Source organism: Sardina pilchardus, chromosome 5 (genome assembly GCF_963854185.1).
Source record: "Sardina pilchardus chromosome 5, fSarPil1.1, whole genome shotgun sequence".
Classification (NCBI taxonomy): Eukaryota; Metazoa; Chordata; class Actinopteri; order Clupeiformes; family Clupeidae; genus Sardina; species Sardina pilchardus.
In genome coordinates this window covers 2,055,770-2,076,881 of record NC_084998.1, presented here as the reverse complement: position 1 = coordinate 2,076,881, position 21,112 = coordinate 2,055,770, and the positions used below count along the sequence as shown (strand labels likewise).

The following is a 21,112-nucleotide window of genomic DNA, read 5'->3' as shown; positions in this document are numbered from 1 at the left end:
ATACAAATAAATAACAATACAAATTAAATAACAGTGAACAATTACAAGATAATATATTATATAGTATAAGATGTGAAGAGCTTGTGTGCAGTGGCTGTTTATGTTGGCACACCCTCTCATAACCCTCATTAAGAAGTCTAGCATACATTGTCAAGAGCTCCACATCTCTACATAGACTATCAATCTGGATTATATCAAACTGATGCCTGTAGGCCAAAGTATATATGATAACGACTGTTGGTGATGCTGAAGATCTTCAGTTTTCTAACTAGCTGATGTTTACAATTTCTACATTCCCGTAACATTTATTAGGCTGGTCTACAACAACATTTCACATCACTATTTACCTAGAATTACATTTGTCAAAACGAACTTTGCTTTGACAAAATAAGACTGGGAGCTTCTAAATGATTGTTATTCTTACACAGACTAAATGAGATTAGCGTTCGTGTAAACAGGTGTAAACAATCTTCAGATTCAGGTGGATTCAATCATCAATGAGATTCATTTCAATCATAACAAAAATGTCCATGTAAACGTGGCTATTGACAGCTAGCTGCTAGTCATCTAGCTGGCTAATCTCCAATGTAAAACGATTAGCTTGCTAGCTAACTGTAACTGTTATCTCACTTAGTTGTAGGTAACACATTTGTATTACAAGTGATGGAATTAGAATTAGTCACAAGAACACACAGATAAGTCTTACACCAACCTTAATTTGTGCCTTTTATTCATGTTCAAAGATTTCGCAGCAGATTGACCGGTCACAGGTAGAGCGGTGTCAATTTCAGCACCAGATGCACTGGACAGCGCCACTGCTGAATCAATCGCTCTATCAACAGACACGGACGAGCGCTTAGTACAGACAGGAGGTTTAACATCAACAGCGTCATCTCGTTCACAATAGCCTTTGAGCATGTTGATATGACACAAGCGAGATCTTTTCTTCCTGTCCGGTGTAGCAACAACATAGTTAACATCACCAACACGCCCTTCAACAAGATAGGGTCCGGTGTAGCGGGGTTGAAGAGCAGAGCCGAGGATGGGAAGAAAAAACATTACCTTATCACCAGGTTTAAACTCATACAGCTTTCTGATCGTACCGTTGTTTCATCCGTTTCTGACTACTGCCGAGGTTTTCTTTAGCCAATTTGCAAGCGCGATTAAGCCTTAGACGGATTTTGGAGACATAGTCTCCATAGAGACTGCGAGGAGGAGATGTTTTCTCGGTCAACATGGATTCCCTGAGCACTTTCAACGGGCCACGAATTGCATGACCAAACACAAGTTCAGATGGGCTAAAACCCAACGATTCCTGGACCACCTCCCGCACAGCAAACAAGTCAAACGGAATGCCTTCATCCCAATCGCGTTTAAAACTCGAGACAAAATATAATATTGATTTTATATATTTTTTTATGTAAAAAACATGCTTGAAATGCTTTAAATCTATTCTGCGGCTTGACCTTTTCGCCTACCCATGTCAAAACTCATCTGATGATCTCAACTGACTGCCCCACACATAACACAAAGCTTTTTTCCCCAAAAAACCCACCCTTTGATTTTATACCATTTTTTAAAGTGAAAAAAAGGCTATAAATCTATTCAGCGGCTTGACCTTTTCACCTATCCATGTCAAAAAGCATCTGATTATCTCAACTAACTGCCCCACACATAACACAAAGCTTTTTTCCCCAAAAACCCACCCTTTGATTTTATACCATTTTTTAAAGTGAAATAAAGGCTATAAATCTATTCAGCGGCTTGACCTTTTCACCTACCCATGTGGCGAAAAGTGAAAAGGTCAAGCCGCTGAATAGATTTATAGCCTTTTTTTCACATTAAAAAATGGTATAAAATCAAAGGGTGTTTTTTTTTTTTAAAAAAAGCTTTGTGTTATGTGTGGGGCAGTCAATTGAGATCATCAGATGAGTTTTGACATGGGTAGGCGAAAAGTCAAGCCGCAGAATAGATTTAAAGCATTTCAAGCATGGTTTTTACATTAAAAAATATATAAAATCAAACAGTGTTTTTTTTTTTTAGAAATTAAGCTTTGTGTAATGTGTAGGAGAGTTAGCCGAGTTCACCATATGTGTTTTGACATGTGTAGGTCAAAAGGTCAGACCGCACAATAGATTTATAGCATTTGAACAATTAAAAGTTGTATAAAATCAAAGGTTGTTTTTTGGAGAAAAGAAGCTTTGTGTTATGTGTGGGGCAGTTAGCTGAATTCACCCTATGTGGTTTGACATGGGTAAGTCAAAAAATGAAGTCGCAGAATAGATTAAAAAGCATGTATCAACATTAAAAATCAAAATACGTTTTTTTGACAAATGAAGCTTTGTGTTATGTAGGCAAGCTTTGTAGGAACACGTGCACGTTGGTTTGACACAAATTTGTCCCTTGTAGCCAGTGCTGAATAGGTTTTTCGAATGTGTCGAATATCCAACATCCAATATAAAACCAACTTTACCACGCTTATATTGGCGACGGGAAGAGAGGGGCGCACGCCCACTTTAACAGTGCCACTGACTAAATCAGAAGAGAGTAAAATCTTGTGTAAAGGCACATTAACAAACCCCATATCGTATGAGACTTCTCATTAAAAGGCAGGATATTCTCCAATATGAAGCTCTGACGCGAAGCAGCTGTGTCACAAAGTATTTTTATAGGAATGCGCACATTAGGATCTTCGCGTTAACTGCAAAAACCATCCATAATTAATGGTGCAAAAAGTCTGACTAATGTTCTTGTCTTTCCGAGACACTCTCATCTGGCGTAATAATCAAGGCGACTTGCAAACGTACCATGGGCGCAGTGATATCACGCAGCATCTGAAAATAGTCCCCATAGACAACAAGCAGTGTTGCCAGTGCCAGTAGTTTCCAAGTTGCCTTGATTAGTGTAGTGTAGTTCCATGTCAAATCAGCCTAGAAAAAGCCTGGTTTTGTTTTCAGTTGGTCTTGTTGCACTTTCTAACTTGAGAAGAGACACGTTTTAAATGGGAAAATTACCAGAAATCGTAGTCACTTTTAAACATGATGCTAGCAGGCGAGATGCTACTGGTCTAATTCGTTTCAATGATCTATGCTAGGCTGAAGCTAAAAGTTGTATCGCCAGACTCACAGAATGGCTGCATGAACGGGAAAGAGGTAAATATCAATTGTTTTGCACGAGGGGAGGTGGAAAATGAGCTTATTTCCAAAAATGGCGGAATATCCCTTTAAGTCTTAGTTATTGGTCTGTTAAGTGTGGAATGTCGTCATGTCGACATGATTAATTAACGTGGGATAGCTGCTAATTAAGGGATAATATCTTACTAACAATTATGTTAGTTACGGATGAATATGGATGTGTTCATTTAAAGTGTTGGCGCGTGTCTACTTCTCCGATTACAGGGTCAGGTGTGCATTGCATCAATGGCGGAAAATAAAAGCCCTGACGAAGAATTGGATAGTCACTCTAGGTTTGCTATTTCAAACAATAATCATTATTCTTTATGCACAAAAAAGCTAAATTAGGTTGTGTGAAACCTTTCATCTCAATTCAATGTTACTCCTTTTATCTCTCTTGCTTTGTATTGTTAGTCTTGACTTGTATACAGCCGAAAACATGTCTGAGGACAGCTCTTCAGAGAGCACTGTGCCATTGGTGTCTACAAGCAGTCCTCCTAACACCAACACTGGGTATTATTTTGCATCCAAATGAATACATTTTGGAAATACAGTATATCAATTGCTTCAATTCTGATAAGTTCTATATTTTCTCCAGCCCTGCAGCTGTACTATGTATTGTTTGTGAGAAAGCAGCTGTGAAGTCCTGCCTGACCTGCCCAGGCTCCTACTGTGGCAACTGTATCAGGCAGCATCACATAATTTCAGCTCTGCGTGAACACAAGCTGGTGGAGCCAACAGCAGAAGTGGGAAAAAATAAGTGCCAACAGCATAACAGAGAACTTGAGTTTTTCTGCAAGACTGATCAGACTGATATATGTGTAGTGTGTCTAGCAAAACACAATGGACATGACATCATGACCAGGGACACAGACCAAGATAAAATGTAAGTATCACAGTTCAGCAATGAACTAACTCTAACTTTGTGAAACTAAATTTTGTCACACCAACATATACAGTGGGGAGAGTAAGTATTTGAACCCATGCTAAAGTTGACTAAAAAAGAGGAATATAAAATCATATTTTGACAATTGATCTTAAGAGACCCAGAGTGTATATGCTTGAAGCCTGAGACAGAGTAAATAATTTAAAAGTTGAATGAAGTCTAATTAATGTTGATAGACAGAGAGTTTAATGGATGTTGATAGACAGTTTAATGGGTGGATGAGTGAATGGTCTGAAGAAGATGAATGGATAGAAAGTTGGATGGAATGTGCCTTATATTCTTGTAGAATGGAGAGACACAGCTCTCTACTGAGAGTAGTGGATAGAGATACAGGTGTAATCAATTTAACTGGCTAGTCTTAGAGAGCCAGAGTGTGTCCTTAAAGCCTGAGACAGAGTAGATTGTTTAAAAGTTGAATGTAGATCGTATAATTGATGTTGACAGGCAGACTGTTTAGAATGGGTGGATGAGTGAATGGTTTGAAGAAGATGAATGGATAGAAAGTTGGATGGAATTAGGAAGACTTATGTTGATACAGTTGACAGGGGAACAGAAAATGTAGTCTCAAGAGAGCCAGTGTGCCTGAGAGAGAGAGAGAGCTGCTGCACCTGGACTGGCCACCTGGCGTAACATTCTAATTGCTGCGGTGATGTCATAATGAGCAATGTTAAGTCTATGGGGAAATAGCTCAATGTTAAATCTATGGGGAAATCGTTTTTTAATTCATAGTTTAAAAAGTATAAAAGTTACAAAGTTGAAAAATACAAAGCACACATGGCATAAGCGAGACCTACGCAACAAAGTTTGAATGAAGTTTCTACGTAAACGGTTCAAGCTGAATTGCGTGCGTTAGAAGAAGAACTAGAAATGCAATTCCAAGGAATTACCAGTGCATGAAAATGCAAAAATAGATAGATAATGTTGATATGGTTACTAAGGTGTAGCTAGGGTAAACATGGTGGTTGCATAGTTTACAGAGAGTTGATGGTGTGAAGGTAGACAGTTTAAAGATGAAACGTTCCAGTTCTAACTTAACTAATGATTTCTATTCATGTTAAAATGTTGATTAGCTAACTTAGCTAATGATTTCTAGCAGTTGTGCTAAAAATGCTAATTATGTTAGCAATGCTAACTTTACTAACAATGCTAACCAGGTTGATTAGCTAACTTAACCGATGATTTCTAGCAGTAATGCTAAAAATGCTAACTATGCTAACAATGCTAGATTTGCTAACAATGCTAACCAGGTTGATTAGCTAACTTAGTTGATGATTTTTTGCAGTTATGCTAAAAATGCTAACTATGCTAACAATGCTAACTATGCTAACTAGCTAACTTGCTAGTGAGGACTTTTATTTTGAAACATTTGTTGCTAGGGTATTTATGGTGGCCACTATCAGGAAACAAGAAGTTACTGCAGTATAATCATGTTGGTTGCTATGGAAACGGTCATAAACACTTAATTTTAATGGTTGCTATGTTGGTTGCTAGGTACATGGAGGTTTCATGTAGTTGACTGGAGGCATAGTTGATGATAACTGACAGTTGGAATGGTTGAACAGTTAAATAGTTGAGTAGTTTCAATGGTCAAATGATTTAATAGTGTATTATTGCAGTGAGGACTTTTATTTTGAAACAGTTGTGGACAGAGGAAACAGTTAACAGGATCTGTAGTCTTAATGAGATTGTATGCTTAAAGCCTGAGACAGAGGGTGCCTCTCATATAGCGTTTACGCGTCCTCTCTCGCTCCTCACTGATCTACATAAAGAATGATGGAGCGGCAACAATGGGATAGTCTAGCCCTTCTTCTATCTTTCTTTATGTAGATCATTGAGGATCGAGGAGCGAGGGAGGACATATAAACGCTGCTTGAGAGGGACCCACAGTAAATACTTTAAAAGTTGTATGTAGATAGTCTAATTAATGTTGATAGACAGAATGTTTAGTGGATGTTGATAGGCAGATTGTTTAATAGATATTGATTGACAGTTTAATGGTGGATGAGTGAATGGTCTGAAGAAGATGAATGGATAGAAGGTTGGATGGAATGTGCCTTATATTCTTGTTAAGAGAGACACTGATACAGCTCTCTGAGAGTAGTTGACACAGGTGTAATCAATTTAACTGGCTAGTCTTAAGAGAGCCAGAGTGTACTCTTAAAGCCTGAGACAGAGTAAATAATTAAAAAGTTGAATGTAGATAGTCTAATTCATAGGTCGGCAATTAAGTTTGGCCTCGGGCCAGATATTTTCCGAGCCATTACATAGCGGGCCACAAGTTCACAACCAAAACAATGGCTAATTTAATTAATTAATATCGGAGGAGGTAAAAATGATAGGCGCTCTTGAAATGACAGAGCAGAGACATTCAAGCAGGCTGATGTAGGTTAAATTTGTCGACTGGTCATTGGGGGCGCTATTATATGCCTGTGTCTTTAAAAAAATAATAATAAAAAACACCAGAAAAACATTTCCACGCGTTGCTGTTAGCTGTCAAAAAATGGCACAATGAAAAATCTGAAGAGAAAAGTTAACAGCGAAAACAGGATCTTTAATGATGAATGGACAGAGAACTATGCCTTCATCCTCCCTAATTGTATTAATGCAAAGCCCACATGCCTGATCTGTAACAACTAACGAGGGTTTCTCTGCATGCAGAGTAGCCTACAAGACGGCACCACGAAAGTAAGCATGCTAATTTAAAGGTTGCGTTCCTAAATAACACGCACGCTATTAATGTTTGAAACTCGTGTTTTACTTTTCACAGTTCTATGTGCGTAAATTGCCTGTTTGATGTCAGGCCTGTTTAAAAGAAGTCGTGTTTTAATTATCACCATAAGCCTATGTCCGTTGTTTGAATGACAACATGTGTTTTAGGGACTAGCTTGGAATTTGAGAACCAGCGCTGTCCACTGACTTCATTTTGATTTTGCATGTTGTGCGTTCACGCTGCACCTCGCTGCGTGCTTCACTCGTATTCAGATGAGACAATATCTAAGATTACTTTTAATCTTACTTTTAGATTGATTGAAATTCTTCTGTTCTGGAAAGTTACGTTTCAAAATAAAGAGCATGTTTGAGACTGGCAGTCCGATTTTTAAAAAGCTTTTTTTTTTTTCATTCTCTGGTTCAAAGATCTCACGGGCCAGATGTTTTTCGCTTGCGGGCCGCATCTGGCCCGCGGGCCGCCTATTGCCGACCACTGGTCTAATTAATGTTGATAGACAGAGAGTTTAATGGATGTTGATAGACAGATTGTTTAATAGATGTTGATAGACAGTTTAATGGGTGGATGAGTGAATGGTCTGAAGAAGATGAATGGATAGAATGTTGAATGGAATGTGCCTTATATTCTTGTAGAATGGAGAGACACAGCTCTCTACTGAGAGTAGTGGATACAGATACAGGTGTAATCAATTTAACTGGCTAGTCTTAAGAGAGCCAGCCTGAGACAGAGTAGATTGTTTAAAAGTTGAATGTAGAACGTCTAATTGATGTTGATAGGCAGACTGTTTAGAATGGGTGGATGAGTGAATGGTTTGAAGAAGATGAATGGATATAAAGTTGGATGGAATTAGGAGGACTTATTTTGATACTGTTGTGCACAGAGGATACAGGGGAACAGAATATGTAGTCTTCAGAGAGATTGCCTGAGAGAAACTGACAGTTGGTGCCCAGGTGGCTGACCAGCTGGAGTAAGATTCTAATTGCTGCCGTGATGTCATAATGAGCAATGTTAAGTCTATGGGGGAAATTGTAATAGTTTTTAACTAATAGTTTAAAAAGTATAAAAGTTACAAAGTTGAAAAATACTTTGCCCACATCGCGTAAGTAAGACCTACGCGACATAGTTTGAATGGAGTTTCTACGTGAAGCGGTTGAAGCTGAATTGCGTGCGTTAGAAGAAGAACTAGAAATGCAATTCCAAGGAATTACCAGTGCATGAAAATGCAAAAATAGATAGATAATGTAGATATGGTTACTAAGGTGTAGCTAGGGTAAACATGGTGGTTGCATAGTTTACAGAGAGTTGATAGTGTGAAGGTAGACAGTTTAAAGATGAAACATTCCAGTTCTAACTTAACTAATGATTTCTATTCATGTTAAAATATTGATTAGCTAACTTAGCTAATGATTTCTAGCAGTTACGCTAAAAATGCTAATTATGCTAGCAATGCTAACTTTACTAACAATGCTAACCAGGTTGATTAGCCAACTTAACCGATGATTTCTAACAGTAATGCTAAAAATGCTAAAAATGCTAAATTTGCTAACAATGCTAACCAGGTTGATTAGCTAACTTAGTTGATGATTTTTTGCAGTTATGCTAAAAATGCTAATTATGCTAACAATGTTAACAGTGCTAACTAGCTAACTTGCTAGTGAGGACTTTTATTTTGAAACATTTGTTGCTAGGGTATCCATGGTGGCCACTATCAAGAAACTTACAGATGGTACGGGTTGAGAATGCTCCTTTCTTTCCCGCACATCGGGACTCCCGAAGCATCGGGGAAACTGCAACCGCAAGGGGGCAACATAGACCGCCCTAATAATATGAAGGTTCGGCTCATGGAAAAACCCGAGGACACCGCGCTGCTGACAAGCGGAGAAAAGAGACATGACGCTCGGCATGTTAGATTGCAGTTGCAGAGTTTTCGAATGTTTACAGCCTATCTCACAGCTCTCTCACTCGACGTAGCCTATAACTCAGTCAGTCCAGCAGAGATGCCAGAGCAACGTTTTGGTCAATGGAGAGGGAGAGAAATGCTCCGCATATCCGTCTCATTTAATCATTAAAATGAAAGTGATGACTGGCGAAATTAATCAAACGACGTTTCAATAAACCATTGTTGAAATGAATGAAAATGGTTTTAGAAACATATAGGCCTATCAGAAGGAAATAGCCTTCAATTCAACCTGAAATACTCGAAAGGCAACCTTAGATTAATTCATGAATTCATTACGGTTACAAGACCGCATTTCCGTGAATAGGCTATTATTGTCAACGTCAAGGCGAAGACGAAAGAGATGGACAGGATGGACATTTTGGCAACATTTACATGCTAGGAATACTTAGAAATGTGTAGGCTATTTTAAAACGGAGGCATGTTCATTTTAACCGGCGACGCTGGGTAGCCTACATGTACCCAGCACTTGTTATCACAGATTTTGTCCCCACCACTTTTGACGACTGAAAATAAAATGTATTTAACAGAAATCTCTTTAATACATGCCTATGCTTGTCACTTTACTTATAACCGTAGGCTACATGCATGGAGAAGATCGCGCATTTTGTAACATTGTAACAATGGATGGTCAGATATGCGATAGGGCAGTGAGGGTAATTCATTGTAACCATCGACTAGCAGGCCTAACTCCGCAAAATAAGTTTCTAGCAACGTATGTATCGTATGCATGTTCATGTTGATTCAGAGATAGGCATAGACTACCATAGGCTGCTGGGCGTCAAGCTATATGACAGCATTTTATCATGTGGTGAATTAATAACTAACGTCAGTTTAACATGTCAGAACTTTTGATCGGCGTTTCAAGTACATTTGCCGAATAAAGCTTGATGGAATTCACATCCAGCTGTGGCGCAAGTGGTTGAAGCATAGGTGTCGTACGCCAGCGACCGGGGTTCGAAACCCAGTCGAGGAACCTCTCCGGAAACCATTAAACCAAAATGCGTCGATTTGTTAAAAAAGGATCTTTTTTATTGCGATGTCTGCTGAAAAGAAAAGTTAATATGTTAATTCGTGGATCAGCGCGCACTCACGCACATTTTTACATTGACATAGTGTCGGGCTCAAGTGTAGTCCTCAGTGCCGCATATAGGTAGGCTACAGGGGTGTGTCTAGGGGGAGGCTGGGGGAGGCAATGCCTCCCCAAAGATAACCTCTGCCACCCCAGAGAAATGATCTGCGACGGGCGACAAATGGAAAATGCACACCCACTTCTCTGTTGGATTACTCACGAAGTTCTAGTCATACTAATAGCCTATATAGTGTCACTTGTTGACAGAGCACGATCTTAGCTTTCTGATGGTATTAAGAACTTAGTTGCTGTAAAAACGGTTCGCGAGAAAATCAATATGAATTTAGGCAAGGGCTGCATTAACATTCGCATTATCTGCGAAAAGTGCCAAATGCACACCCATTCTTCTGTATTGGATTGCTCACGAAGTTCTAATCACACCGATATCATATGCATATCACCTGACAGAGCACGATCTTAGCTTTCCGATGATATTAAACACTAGTTGTTGTAATACACAGTTCGCGAGAAAATCAACCTGAATTTACATGAAATGTAATCGTTTTTATTCCATCTCCACAACATTACCCTCGGTAAAATATCTCAAGCTCTTCGTTCAACCTACACGTGGCAAACCATATCAAAACAAATGGCAGACCTTACCAACTACGAGGCTATAAAGCATTAATTTGTACAATAAGCCATTCCCAAGTAATCCAGCTTTTAAATTGCACATACACAGGTCTCCAACTTCGCTCTGTATGTAATAGCACCCCACAATAATCACTACATGCATATTGTGCTCTTCTTGTTTGTTTTTTTGAACGTTTATTTAAACCACATACACTGTAAAAATTAGAACTTGCCTTTTGTCCTGCAAACTAAGGTTTGTAAGTAAATATAACTAAAAAAATCAGGAAGACATGGTAAACTAGAAAAAAACAATTGATCCAACTTTTTTTGTAATTGCATCTTGCAAACTTGCAAAATTAAGTTGACTCAACTTAAATATTTAATTATATGTATCAGTGCAGTCTTCCCTGAAGTTATTTCAACTTATGAAATAAGCAAATGTATGTCTACTCAGTTTCATGAGTTAACACAACATAAAAAAAGAAGTCCAAGTTGTCCAAGTTATTTGTTTTTCACTGGGTTTTTAAGTTGGTTCAACTTGAAATATAAAAGTCAACTGATTTCACTAACTTTTCAAGTTGACAGTGAAGAACTAAACTAATCAAGTTAACTTAAAATTGTAAGTTATGGTCCTAACTAAAAAAAATGTTAGTTAGTTTAACTCAAATTTTCAAGGCAACCGGCTGCCTTGAATTTTTGAGTTGAAGGCATTGACTTATCTTTTTAAGAACTACAATGTTTTTCAAGTTCTGCCAACTAACTATTTTTAATTCAAGTTACCGGAATTTTCAAGTCTGTAAAACTTACTATTTTGAGTTCAGATACCATCCCCTTAGGAATTATGGGCAAATGTTATTTTCTTGTTTATAATGTCTATTTTTTCTCATTACTGTTTATTGTGGCTTTTTTGGATGTGTATAACACAAATCAACTATTGAACAAAATGACTATGTGACAGATTTTCAGTGTTTTGTCAGGGTTACCATTGAGGAGAAGACCATTATCAAAATATAATGTCATTTTAGAAAGTAGACATATATTAATTGGAGTGCAATGCGAAATTGACTGCTTTCTCAATTTGCATTAATCTGGCTCCTTCACGGCATCACAAAGTCGGCCACTCAATGCTTTCTTGCATTATGTGTCTGCAGGTATGCTGCTAGAGAATGTATGCCCTATGACGGACAGACATTCTGGGTTCCTCCAATAATACTGTATATAGTGTTATTGGGGGCAAGGCTCTCTGAGGGCCCTCTGTCATTTCTGGGCCCTTGGAATCTTCCTAAACACCCACCCACTGGTGTTCCTGTATTCTTCCTGGGGTGGATTTCATTTTCTCCTTGTAGGGTTTTCTCCTTGTGTAGTTCTTGACCCTAACAAATTTATCATGAATTAATGTAAGAGCAGCAACTGCACTAGTTGCAATCAGGAAGTTCATAGTCACAATGATATCACTAAGAATATGAATATCTGTTTGCGCTAGCATATTCATTACTCTAAGCTCTATGCACAGGATTAAGTCATTGTGGATGGTCATCTACATGATGGTTTGTAGCAACAACAAACAATTACATGACAACATGACCAAAACAGTATGGCCTTTAGTGTCACAGTTACTTAGTTTTAGCTTTGCTTAGAATCTTATTTCAAGATTACATTTCAGTTGGAAACTATTTGTGATTTCTTTCAGAATATGTTGACTGGTGCTGTTGCATTCTGGGAACAAACACGTTATTAGGGGATGGTAATCTGAACTCAAAATAGTAAGTTTTTACAAACTTTCCAGTAAATTTCCAGTAACTTGAATTAAAAAAAATCAGTTGGCAGAACTTGAAAAACTTAGCTTACACAACTTAATAATTGTAGTTCTTCAAAACGTGCTAAGTTTAAGTTGATTGAACTCAAAAATTCTAGGCAGCCGGTTGCCTTGAAAATTTGAGTTGAACGAACTTTTTTTTTTTACAGTGTAGAATCAACGCATTGCTTCCACATATTTCTATGCATTATGCCTATTTTAGACTAGCCGAATATCATTACTGAAGCCTAATTACTCTCACGTTCTCTTAAAGTGACAGGCACTCAATGACATTAAAGATACATGTAAATCAATATGACAATCATGTAAAATGTGAGTCAAAATAAAAAAAATCTATATGAAATAGTCAACTTAATATAACTAATTACGCATAGGCTAGCCTATCATAATGTAAACTTAATATGAATTTCAAAATGTTTGAAATACAAACAAAGCCACCTTTTCACTGAGTGTGTTGGGGGAAGAATATGCCTTGTAATGTCTTTGATCTCCACTGGTGTGGTGGGACTCCCAAATCAAATCAAGAAAGTATCAAAATTCTTAACTTATTATCAGTATCAAAACAATTGTGACACACTAATAGTCTTATGTATTTTTCATTGACTATGTCGCCTGGCTGATGCATGATAGATAGATAGACAGATTGATAGATAGAATGGCTACAGATCATCTATGATTCTGTATAGCCTACCTATTATTGTATTGAATGTGAGTTGTATCAGTCACAACGCCACTACAAATGATATTGGGAAACCCATACATTTATTCACCTGGTTTAACAACGACTACATTGTTTAGTCTAGGGCCTATGGGCCCTGTGAGTCTGCCAAGTGGCCACGCGCTAAAAGATCGTGCTTTTTTTGTTGCCACCCCAAGTAAGCCAAATGCCCCCCCAAAGATTGCATCCTGGTAACCCCTCTGGCTATAATGTAGTGAACTGGTTAGACGAGTGTGGGGGAGGGGGAATGATCGCACAAGACAATTGCTCTTCATGAACTGAATCTCACAGGCGGCTGTCGATTTTTAAATGTAGCCTACTACACCACTTGCGAAATCGGACTTGGCACATAGCCTAATTATTAGGCTACTGGATAGCAAATCAGACTTTGTTATATCCTTGGCGGAGATAATAATTAGGCCTATCAAATTAAAAGCACACTACGACAGGTATACTTGTGTGATCACGCAACACAAGAGAGCATTTAGCGATGGGACAGTTGTGAATGCTTAACACCCTGGAGTCTAAATACCCCCGGGGGATTTGAAAAACTGTTCCAAACACACATCTCAATCTCTGCTTTTATCATATTATAGAAACACCATTAGAAGCCTTTAATCAACTCGTTTTCAAATATATAGCCTATGTTTTAAGAGAATATGGCAATGATAATGGCACTTTCTAAAAACAATAAATTCTTAGGATTTGTCCTCTCACCTGCAGCAGGCCCATTCAATCCCATCCCATCCACCTAATTTGCATTTGAAAGAGCCAATCACTAAAGTGACACATTTAGTCTAGCCTACTTTATGAGTTTTTTTTGACCCCTCTAATAAATTGATTAATTAATAAATACGATAATGGAGGAAGGGCTGCCTAACTGTTCCCCCTAAGAGTTTTTTCATAAGATAAAATGTTTACTCTATTTAAGTTTAGGATTTGGTAGACAAGACAACCTCGGAAAAGTTCTTCAGATAAACAATGTTTTATTGAATTAAAGGAAAGAAAATGTATGGCCAGGGTTTCGGGGCTTGCGAAGGCATTCGTTGATCTTATCGATGCAGTCCTTGCGGCCACTTCTCCCCATCGTAGGGAACTTTCTGCTTAGTGTTGACAACACAAAGGTCTTGACGTTGTGTGGCAGTGCTTGCTTGCCCTTCGATCCATCCCAGTTGGTGGTTTTGCACCAGGCTCTGTAGTGCTCCTTTGTGGTGATGGCTCTGAAGAGCAGGCATCCGTATCTACCAACGTTGCCGCGACTCTGTTGGTGAATCCGAGCATGTTGTTCTGGGCCAACAGCAAGCAAAGTCACGTCTTCGTGCTGAGAAGGAACTTGAATGCTGTTGTCGAATGTGGCAGAGAGGGCCAACGGAGGCGACAAAGAGAAATAAATATGATTTGACATTTTAATGTTTGTAGCGCGCCAGTTTACCCAGTGTGTGTGCATTGAGTAGTTCCTTAAAATACGGAACAAAGAGCGTCCCGTAGGCTATCTGTTCAATATAGAAGAAGACTTTAACTATTACTTATATATTTCTTATAACGAAACGCGAAGAAAAAATACGAGGATTGACCATCTCGCCTCTCCGCGTTTCCCCCAATATCATGGCGACAAAGATAAATAAATATGATTTGACATTTTAATGTTTGTAGCGCGCCAGTTTACCCAGTGTGTGTGCATTGTGTAGTTCCTTAAAATACGGAACAAAGAGCGTCCCGTAGGCTATCTGTTTAATACAGAAGAAGACTTTAACTATTACTTATATATTTCTTATAACGAAACGCGAAGAAAAAATACGAGGACTGACCATCTCGCCTCTCTGCGTTTCCCCCAATACCATGGCGACAAAGAGAAATAAATATGATTTGACATATTAATGTTTGTAGCGCGCCAGTTTACGAGGACTGACCATCTCGCCTCTCCGGGTTTCCCCCAATATCATGGCGACAAAGAGAAATAAATATGATTTGACATTTTAATGTTTGTAGCGCGCCAGTTTACCCAGTGTGTGTGCATTGAGTAGTTCCTTAAAATAGCCTACGGAACAAAGAGCGTCCCGTAGGCTATCTGTTTAATACGGAAGAAGACTTTAACTATTACTTATATATTTCTTATAACGCTGGCTGTAGGCGATTTCTATAACCATTTTCATTCATTTCAACAATGGTTCATTGAAGTGTCGTTTGAATAATTTCGCCAGTCATCACCTTCATTTTAATGATTCAATGAGATTAAGGAGTCGACTATTGACGGATATGCGGTCTTCATCATTAAATGCAGTTGAAACTTTCTGCCACCTGGTGGTTGTTTGGGTACATTGCCTTAGCCTCGAAAAAAATCGGCTTGACGCACTGCGGGATCTCTTCGGGAGTCCCGCGGGAGAAGGTGCATTCTCAACCCGTACCCACTGTACAGTAGTATACTGCAGTATGATCATGTTGGTTGCTATGGAAACGGTCATAAACACTTAATTTTAATGGTTGCTATGTTGGTTGCTAGGTACATGAAGGTTTCATGTAGTTGACTGGAGGCATAGTGGATGATAACTGACAGTTGGAATGGTTGAACAGTTCAATAGTTGAGTAGTTTCAATGGTTAAATGATTTAATAGTGTATTATTGCAGTGAGGACTTTTATTTTGAAGCAGTTGTGGCCAGAGGAAACAGTTAACAGGATATGTAGTCTTCTGAGAGACTGTATGCTTAAAGCCAGAGAAACTGACAGTTGGTGCCCAGGTGGCCGGCCACCTGGCGTAAGATTCTAATTGCTGCCGTGATGTCATAATGAGCAATGTTAAGTCTATGGGGAAATAGCTCAATGTTAAATCGATGGGGAAATCGTTTTTTAATTCATAGTTTAAAAAGTATAAAAGTTACAAAGTTGAAAAATACAAAGCCCACATCGCGTAAGTAAGACCTACGCAACAAAATTTGAATGGAGTTTCTACGTTAAGCGGTTGAAGCTGAATTGCGTGCGTTAGAAGAAGAACTAGAAATGCAATTCCAAGGAATTACCAGTGCATGAAAATGCAAAAATAGATAGATAATGTAGATATGGTTACTAAGGTGTAGCTAGGGTAAACATGGTGGTTGCATAGTTTACAGAGAGTTGATAGTGTGAAGGTAGACGTTTTAAAGATGAAACGTTCCAGTTCTAACTTAACTAATGATTTCTATTCATGTTAAAATGTTGATTAGCTAACTTAGCTAATGATTTCTAGCAGTTACGCTAAAAATGCTTATTATGCTAGCAATGCTAACTTTACTAACAATGCTAACCAGGTTGATTAGCTAACTTAACCGATGATTTCTAGCAGTAATGTTAAAAATGCTAACTATGCTAACAATGCTAAATTTGCTAACAATGCTAACCAGGTTGATTAGCTAACTTAGTTGATGATTTTTTGCAGTTATACTAAAAATGCTAACTATGCTAACAATGCTAACTAGCTAACTTGCTAGTGAGGACTTTTATTTTGAAACATTTGTTGCTAGGGTATCCATGGTGGCCACTATCAGGAAACAAGAAGTTACTGCAGTATAATCATGTTGGTTGCTATGGAAACGGTCATAAACACTTAATTTTAATGGTTGCTATGTTGGTTGCTAGGTACATGGAGGTTTCATGTAGTTGACTGGAGGCATAGTGGATGATAACTGACAGTTGGAATGGTTGAACAGTTCAATAGTTGAGTAGTTTCAGTGGTTAAATGATTTAATAATGTATTATTGCAGTGAGGACCTTTATTTTGAAACAGTTGTGGACAGAGGAAGTAGTGAAACAGGATCTGTAGTCTTAATGAGATTGTATGCTTAAAGCCTGAGACAGAAGGTGCCTCTCATATAGCGTTTACGCGTCCTCTCTCGCTCCTCACTGATCTACATAAAGAATGATGGAGCGGCAACAATGGGATAGTCTAGCCCTTCTTCTATCTTTCTTTATGTAGATCATTGAGGATCGAGGAGCGAGGGAGGACATATAAACGCTGCTTGAGAGGGACCCACAGTAAATACTTAAAAAGTTGTATGTAGATAGTCTAATTAATGTTGATAGACAGAATGTTTAATGGATGTTGATAGGCAGATTGTTTAATAGATATTGATTGACAGTTTAATGGGTGGAGGAGTGAATGGTCTGAAGAAGATGAATGGATAGAAGGTTGGATGGAATGTGCCTTATATTCTTGTTAAGAGAGACACTGATACAGCTCTCTGAGAGTAGTTGATACAGGTGTAATCAATTTAACTGGCTAGTCTGAGACAGAGTAAATAATTTAAAAGTTGAATGTAGATAGTCTAATTAATGTTGATAGACAGAGAGTTTAATGGATGTTGATAGACAGATTGTTTAATAGATGTTGATAGACAGTTTAATGGGTGGATGAGTGAATGGTCTGAAGAAGATGAATGGATAGAATGTTGGATGGAATGTGCCTTATATTCTTGTAGAATGGAGAGACACAGCTCTCTACTGAGAGTAGTGGATACAGATACAGGTGTAATCAATTTAACTGGCTAGTCTTAAGAGAGCCAGCCTGAGACAGAGTAGATTGTTTAAAAGTTGAATGTAGAGCGTCTTATTGATGTTGATAGGCAGACTGTTTAGAATGGGTGGATGAGTGAATGGTTTGAAGAAGATGAATGGATATAAAGTTGGATGGAATTAGGAGAACTTATTTTGATACTGTTGTGCGCAGAGGATACAGGGGAACAGAATATGTAGTCTTCAGAGAGATTGTATTTTTAAAGCCAGAGAAACTGACAGTTGGTGCCCAGGTGGCCGGCCACCTGGCCTAAGATTCTAATTGCTGCCGTGATGTCACAATGAGCAATGTTAAGTCTATGGGGGAAATTGTAATAGTTTTTAACTAATAGTTTAAAAAGTATAAAAGTTACAAAGTTGAAAAATACAAAGCAGGCATGGCATAAGCAAGACCTACGCAACAACGTTTGAATGAAGTTTCTACGTTAAACTGTTGAAGCTGAATTGGCTGCGTTAGAAGAAGAAGTTTAACTACAAATGCAATTCCAAGGAATTACCAGTGCATGAAAATGCAAAAATAGATAGATAATGTAGATATGGTTACTAAGGTGTAGCTAGGGTAAACATGGTGGTTGCATAGTTTACAGAGAGTTGATAGTGTGAAGGTAGACAGTTTAAAGATGAAACATTCCAGCTCTAACTTAACTAATGATTTCTATTCATGTTAAAATGTTGATTAGCTAACTTAGGTAATGATTTCTAGCAGTTACGCTAAAAATGTTAATTATGCTAGCAATGCTAACTTTATTAACAATGCTAACCAGGTTGATTAGCTAACTTAACCGATGATTTCTAGCAGTAATGCTAAAAATGCTAACTATGCTAACAATGCTAAATTTGCTAATAATGCTAACCAGGTTGATTAGCTAACTTAGGTAATGATTTCTAGCAGTTACGCTAAAAATGCTAATTATGCTAACAATGCTAACTTTATTAACAATGCTAACCAGGTTGATTAGCTAACTTAACCGATGATTTCTAGCAGTAATGCTAAAAATGCTAACTATGCTAACAATGCTAAATTTGCTAATAATGCTAACCAGGTTGATTAGCTAACTTAGGTAATGATTTCTAGCAGTTACGCTAAAAATGCTAATTATGCTAGCAATGCTAACTTTATTAACAATGCTAACCAGGTTGATTAGCTAACTTAACCGATGATTTCTAGCAGTAATGCTAAACATGCTAACTATGCTAACAATGCTAAATTTGCTAATAATGCTAACCAGGTTGATTAGCTAACTTAGTTGATGATTTTTTGCAGTTATGCTAAAAATGCTACCTATGCTAACAATGTTAACTATGCTAACCATGCTAACTAGCTAACTTGCTAGTGAGGACTTTTATTTTGAAACATTTGTTGCTAGGGTATCCATGGTGGCCACTATCAAGAAACAAGAAGTTACTGCAGTATAATCATGTTGGTTGCTATGGAAACGGTCATAAACACTTAATTTAAATGGTTGCTATGTTGGTTGCTAGGTACATGGAGGTTTCATGTAGTTGACTGGAGGCATAGTGGATGATAACTGACAGTTGGAATGGTTGAACAGTTCAATAGTTGAGTAGTTTCAATGGTTAAATGATTTAATTCTCGATGTCAGGTTCCTACGTCACAGTCCTCCGCCATATTGGAATTGGGGAAAGAACATCGTCTCCGCCATAGGAACCCATTCAATTTAGCGTCAAAAGGTAGCAGTCAAACTTTTAATTAACGTGTCATTTTTTAACTTTGAGTCATTATCTGGAGAGACTAAGGCCTGATATATACACAAATCGATGTCAGGTTCATGGCCGCAGCCAAATTGAAATGGGGGAAACAAAACATCTCCTCCATGCAGCGCCATAGGAACCCATTCATTTTTTAGTGAAGATCCACCGGTCTTCACGTACCTCGTACGGGCATCTCGTATAATTCAAACCTACCTAATTCGATTTGTGTATATATCAGGCCTTAGTCTCTCCAGCTAATGACTCAAATTATAAAAATGACACGTTAATTAAAAGTTTGACTACTACCTTTTGACGCTAAATTGCATGGGTTCCTATGGCGGAGACGATGTTCTTTCCCCAATTCCAATATGGCGGAGGACTGTGACGTAGGAACCTGACATCGAGAATAGTGTATTATTGCATTGAGGACTTTTATTTTGAAACAGTTGTGGACAGAGGAAACAGTTAACAGGATATGTAGTCTTCTGAGAGACTGTATGCTTAAAGCCAGAGAAACTGACAGTTGGTGCCCAGGTGGCCGGCCACCTGGCATAAGATTCTAATTGCTGCCGTGATGTCATAATGAGCAATGTTAAGTCTATGGGGGAAATTGTAATAGTTTTTAACTAATAGTTTAAAAAGTATAAAAGTTACAAAGTTGAAAAATACAAAGCCCACATCGCGTAAGTAAGACCTACGCGACATAGTTTGAATGGAGTTTCTACGTTAAGCGGTTGAAGCTGAATTGCGTGCGTTAGAAGAAGAATAATAAGAAGTTGAAGAAGACTAGGAAGAACAGTACAGTGCATTTTCATGCACTGTAATAACTAGAAATGCAATTCCAAGGAATTACCAGTGCATGAAAATGCAAAAATAGATAGATAATGTAGATATGGTTACAAAGGTGTAGCTAGGGTAAACATGGTGGTTGCATAGTTTACAGAGAGTTGATAGTGTGAAGGTAGACAGTTTAAAGCTGAAACATTCCACTTCTAACTTAACTTATGATTTCTATTCCTGTTAAAATGATAACTATGGTAACTATGATAACCAGGTTGATTGTTAACTTAGCTACTGATTTCATGCAGTTATGGTAAAAATGTTAACTATGCTAACTATGCTCACAGTGCTAACCAGGTTGATTAGCTAACTTAGCTAATGATTTCTAGCAGTTATGTTAAAAATGCTAACTATGCTAGCAATGCTAACTATGGTAACAAGGCTAACCAGGTTGTTTAGCTTACTTAACTGATGATTTCTAGCAATAATGCAAAAAATGCTAACAATGCTAAAATTGCTAACAATGCTAACCAGGTTGATTAGCTAACTTAGCTAATCATTTCTAGCAGTTATGCTAAAAATGCTAACTATGCTAACAATGCTAACTATGCTAACCATGGTAACTAGCTAACTTGCTAGTGAGGACTTTTATTTTGAAACATTTGTTGCTAGGGTATCCATGGTGGCCACTATCAGGAAACAAGAAGTTACTGCAGTATAATCATGTTGGTTGCTATGGAAACGGTCATAAACGCTTAATTTCAATGGTTGCTATGTTGGTTGCTAGGTACATGGAGGTTTCATGTAGTTGACTGGAGGCATAGTTGATGATAACTGACAGTTGGAATGGTTGAACAGTTAAATAGTTGAGTAGTTTCAATGGTTAAATGATTTAATAGTGTATTATTGCAGTGAGGACTTTTATTTTGAAACAGTTTTGGACAGAGGAAACAGGATATGTAGTCTTAATGAGATTGTATGCTTAAAGCCTGAGACAGAAGGTGCCTCTCATATAGCGTTTACGCGTCCTCTC

At 38.0% G+C, this 21,112-nt stretch overlaps 1 protein-coding gene across 1 annotated transcript in view; it reads left to right on the top strand.

Annotated features, from left to right (window-relative positions):
- LOC134079445 (uncharacterized) overlaps positions 1–21,112 on the top strand; it is a 43,436-nt gene that overhangs the window by 12,063 nt on the left and 10,261 nt on the right. The window contains exons 2-5 of the mRNA XM_062535531.1: positions 3,095–3,152; positions 3,399–3,466; positions 3,588–3,686; positions 3,772–4,059. Coding sequence (XP_062391515.1) covers positions 3,095–3,152; positions 3,399–3,466; positions 3,588–3,686; positions 3,772–4,059 — 513 coding nt within the window. The remainder of the gene's footprint in view (positions 1–3,094; positions 3,153–3,398; positions 3,467–3,587; positions 3,687–3,771; positions 4,060–21,112) is intronic.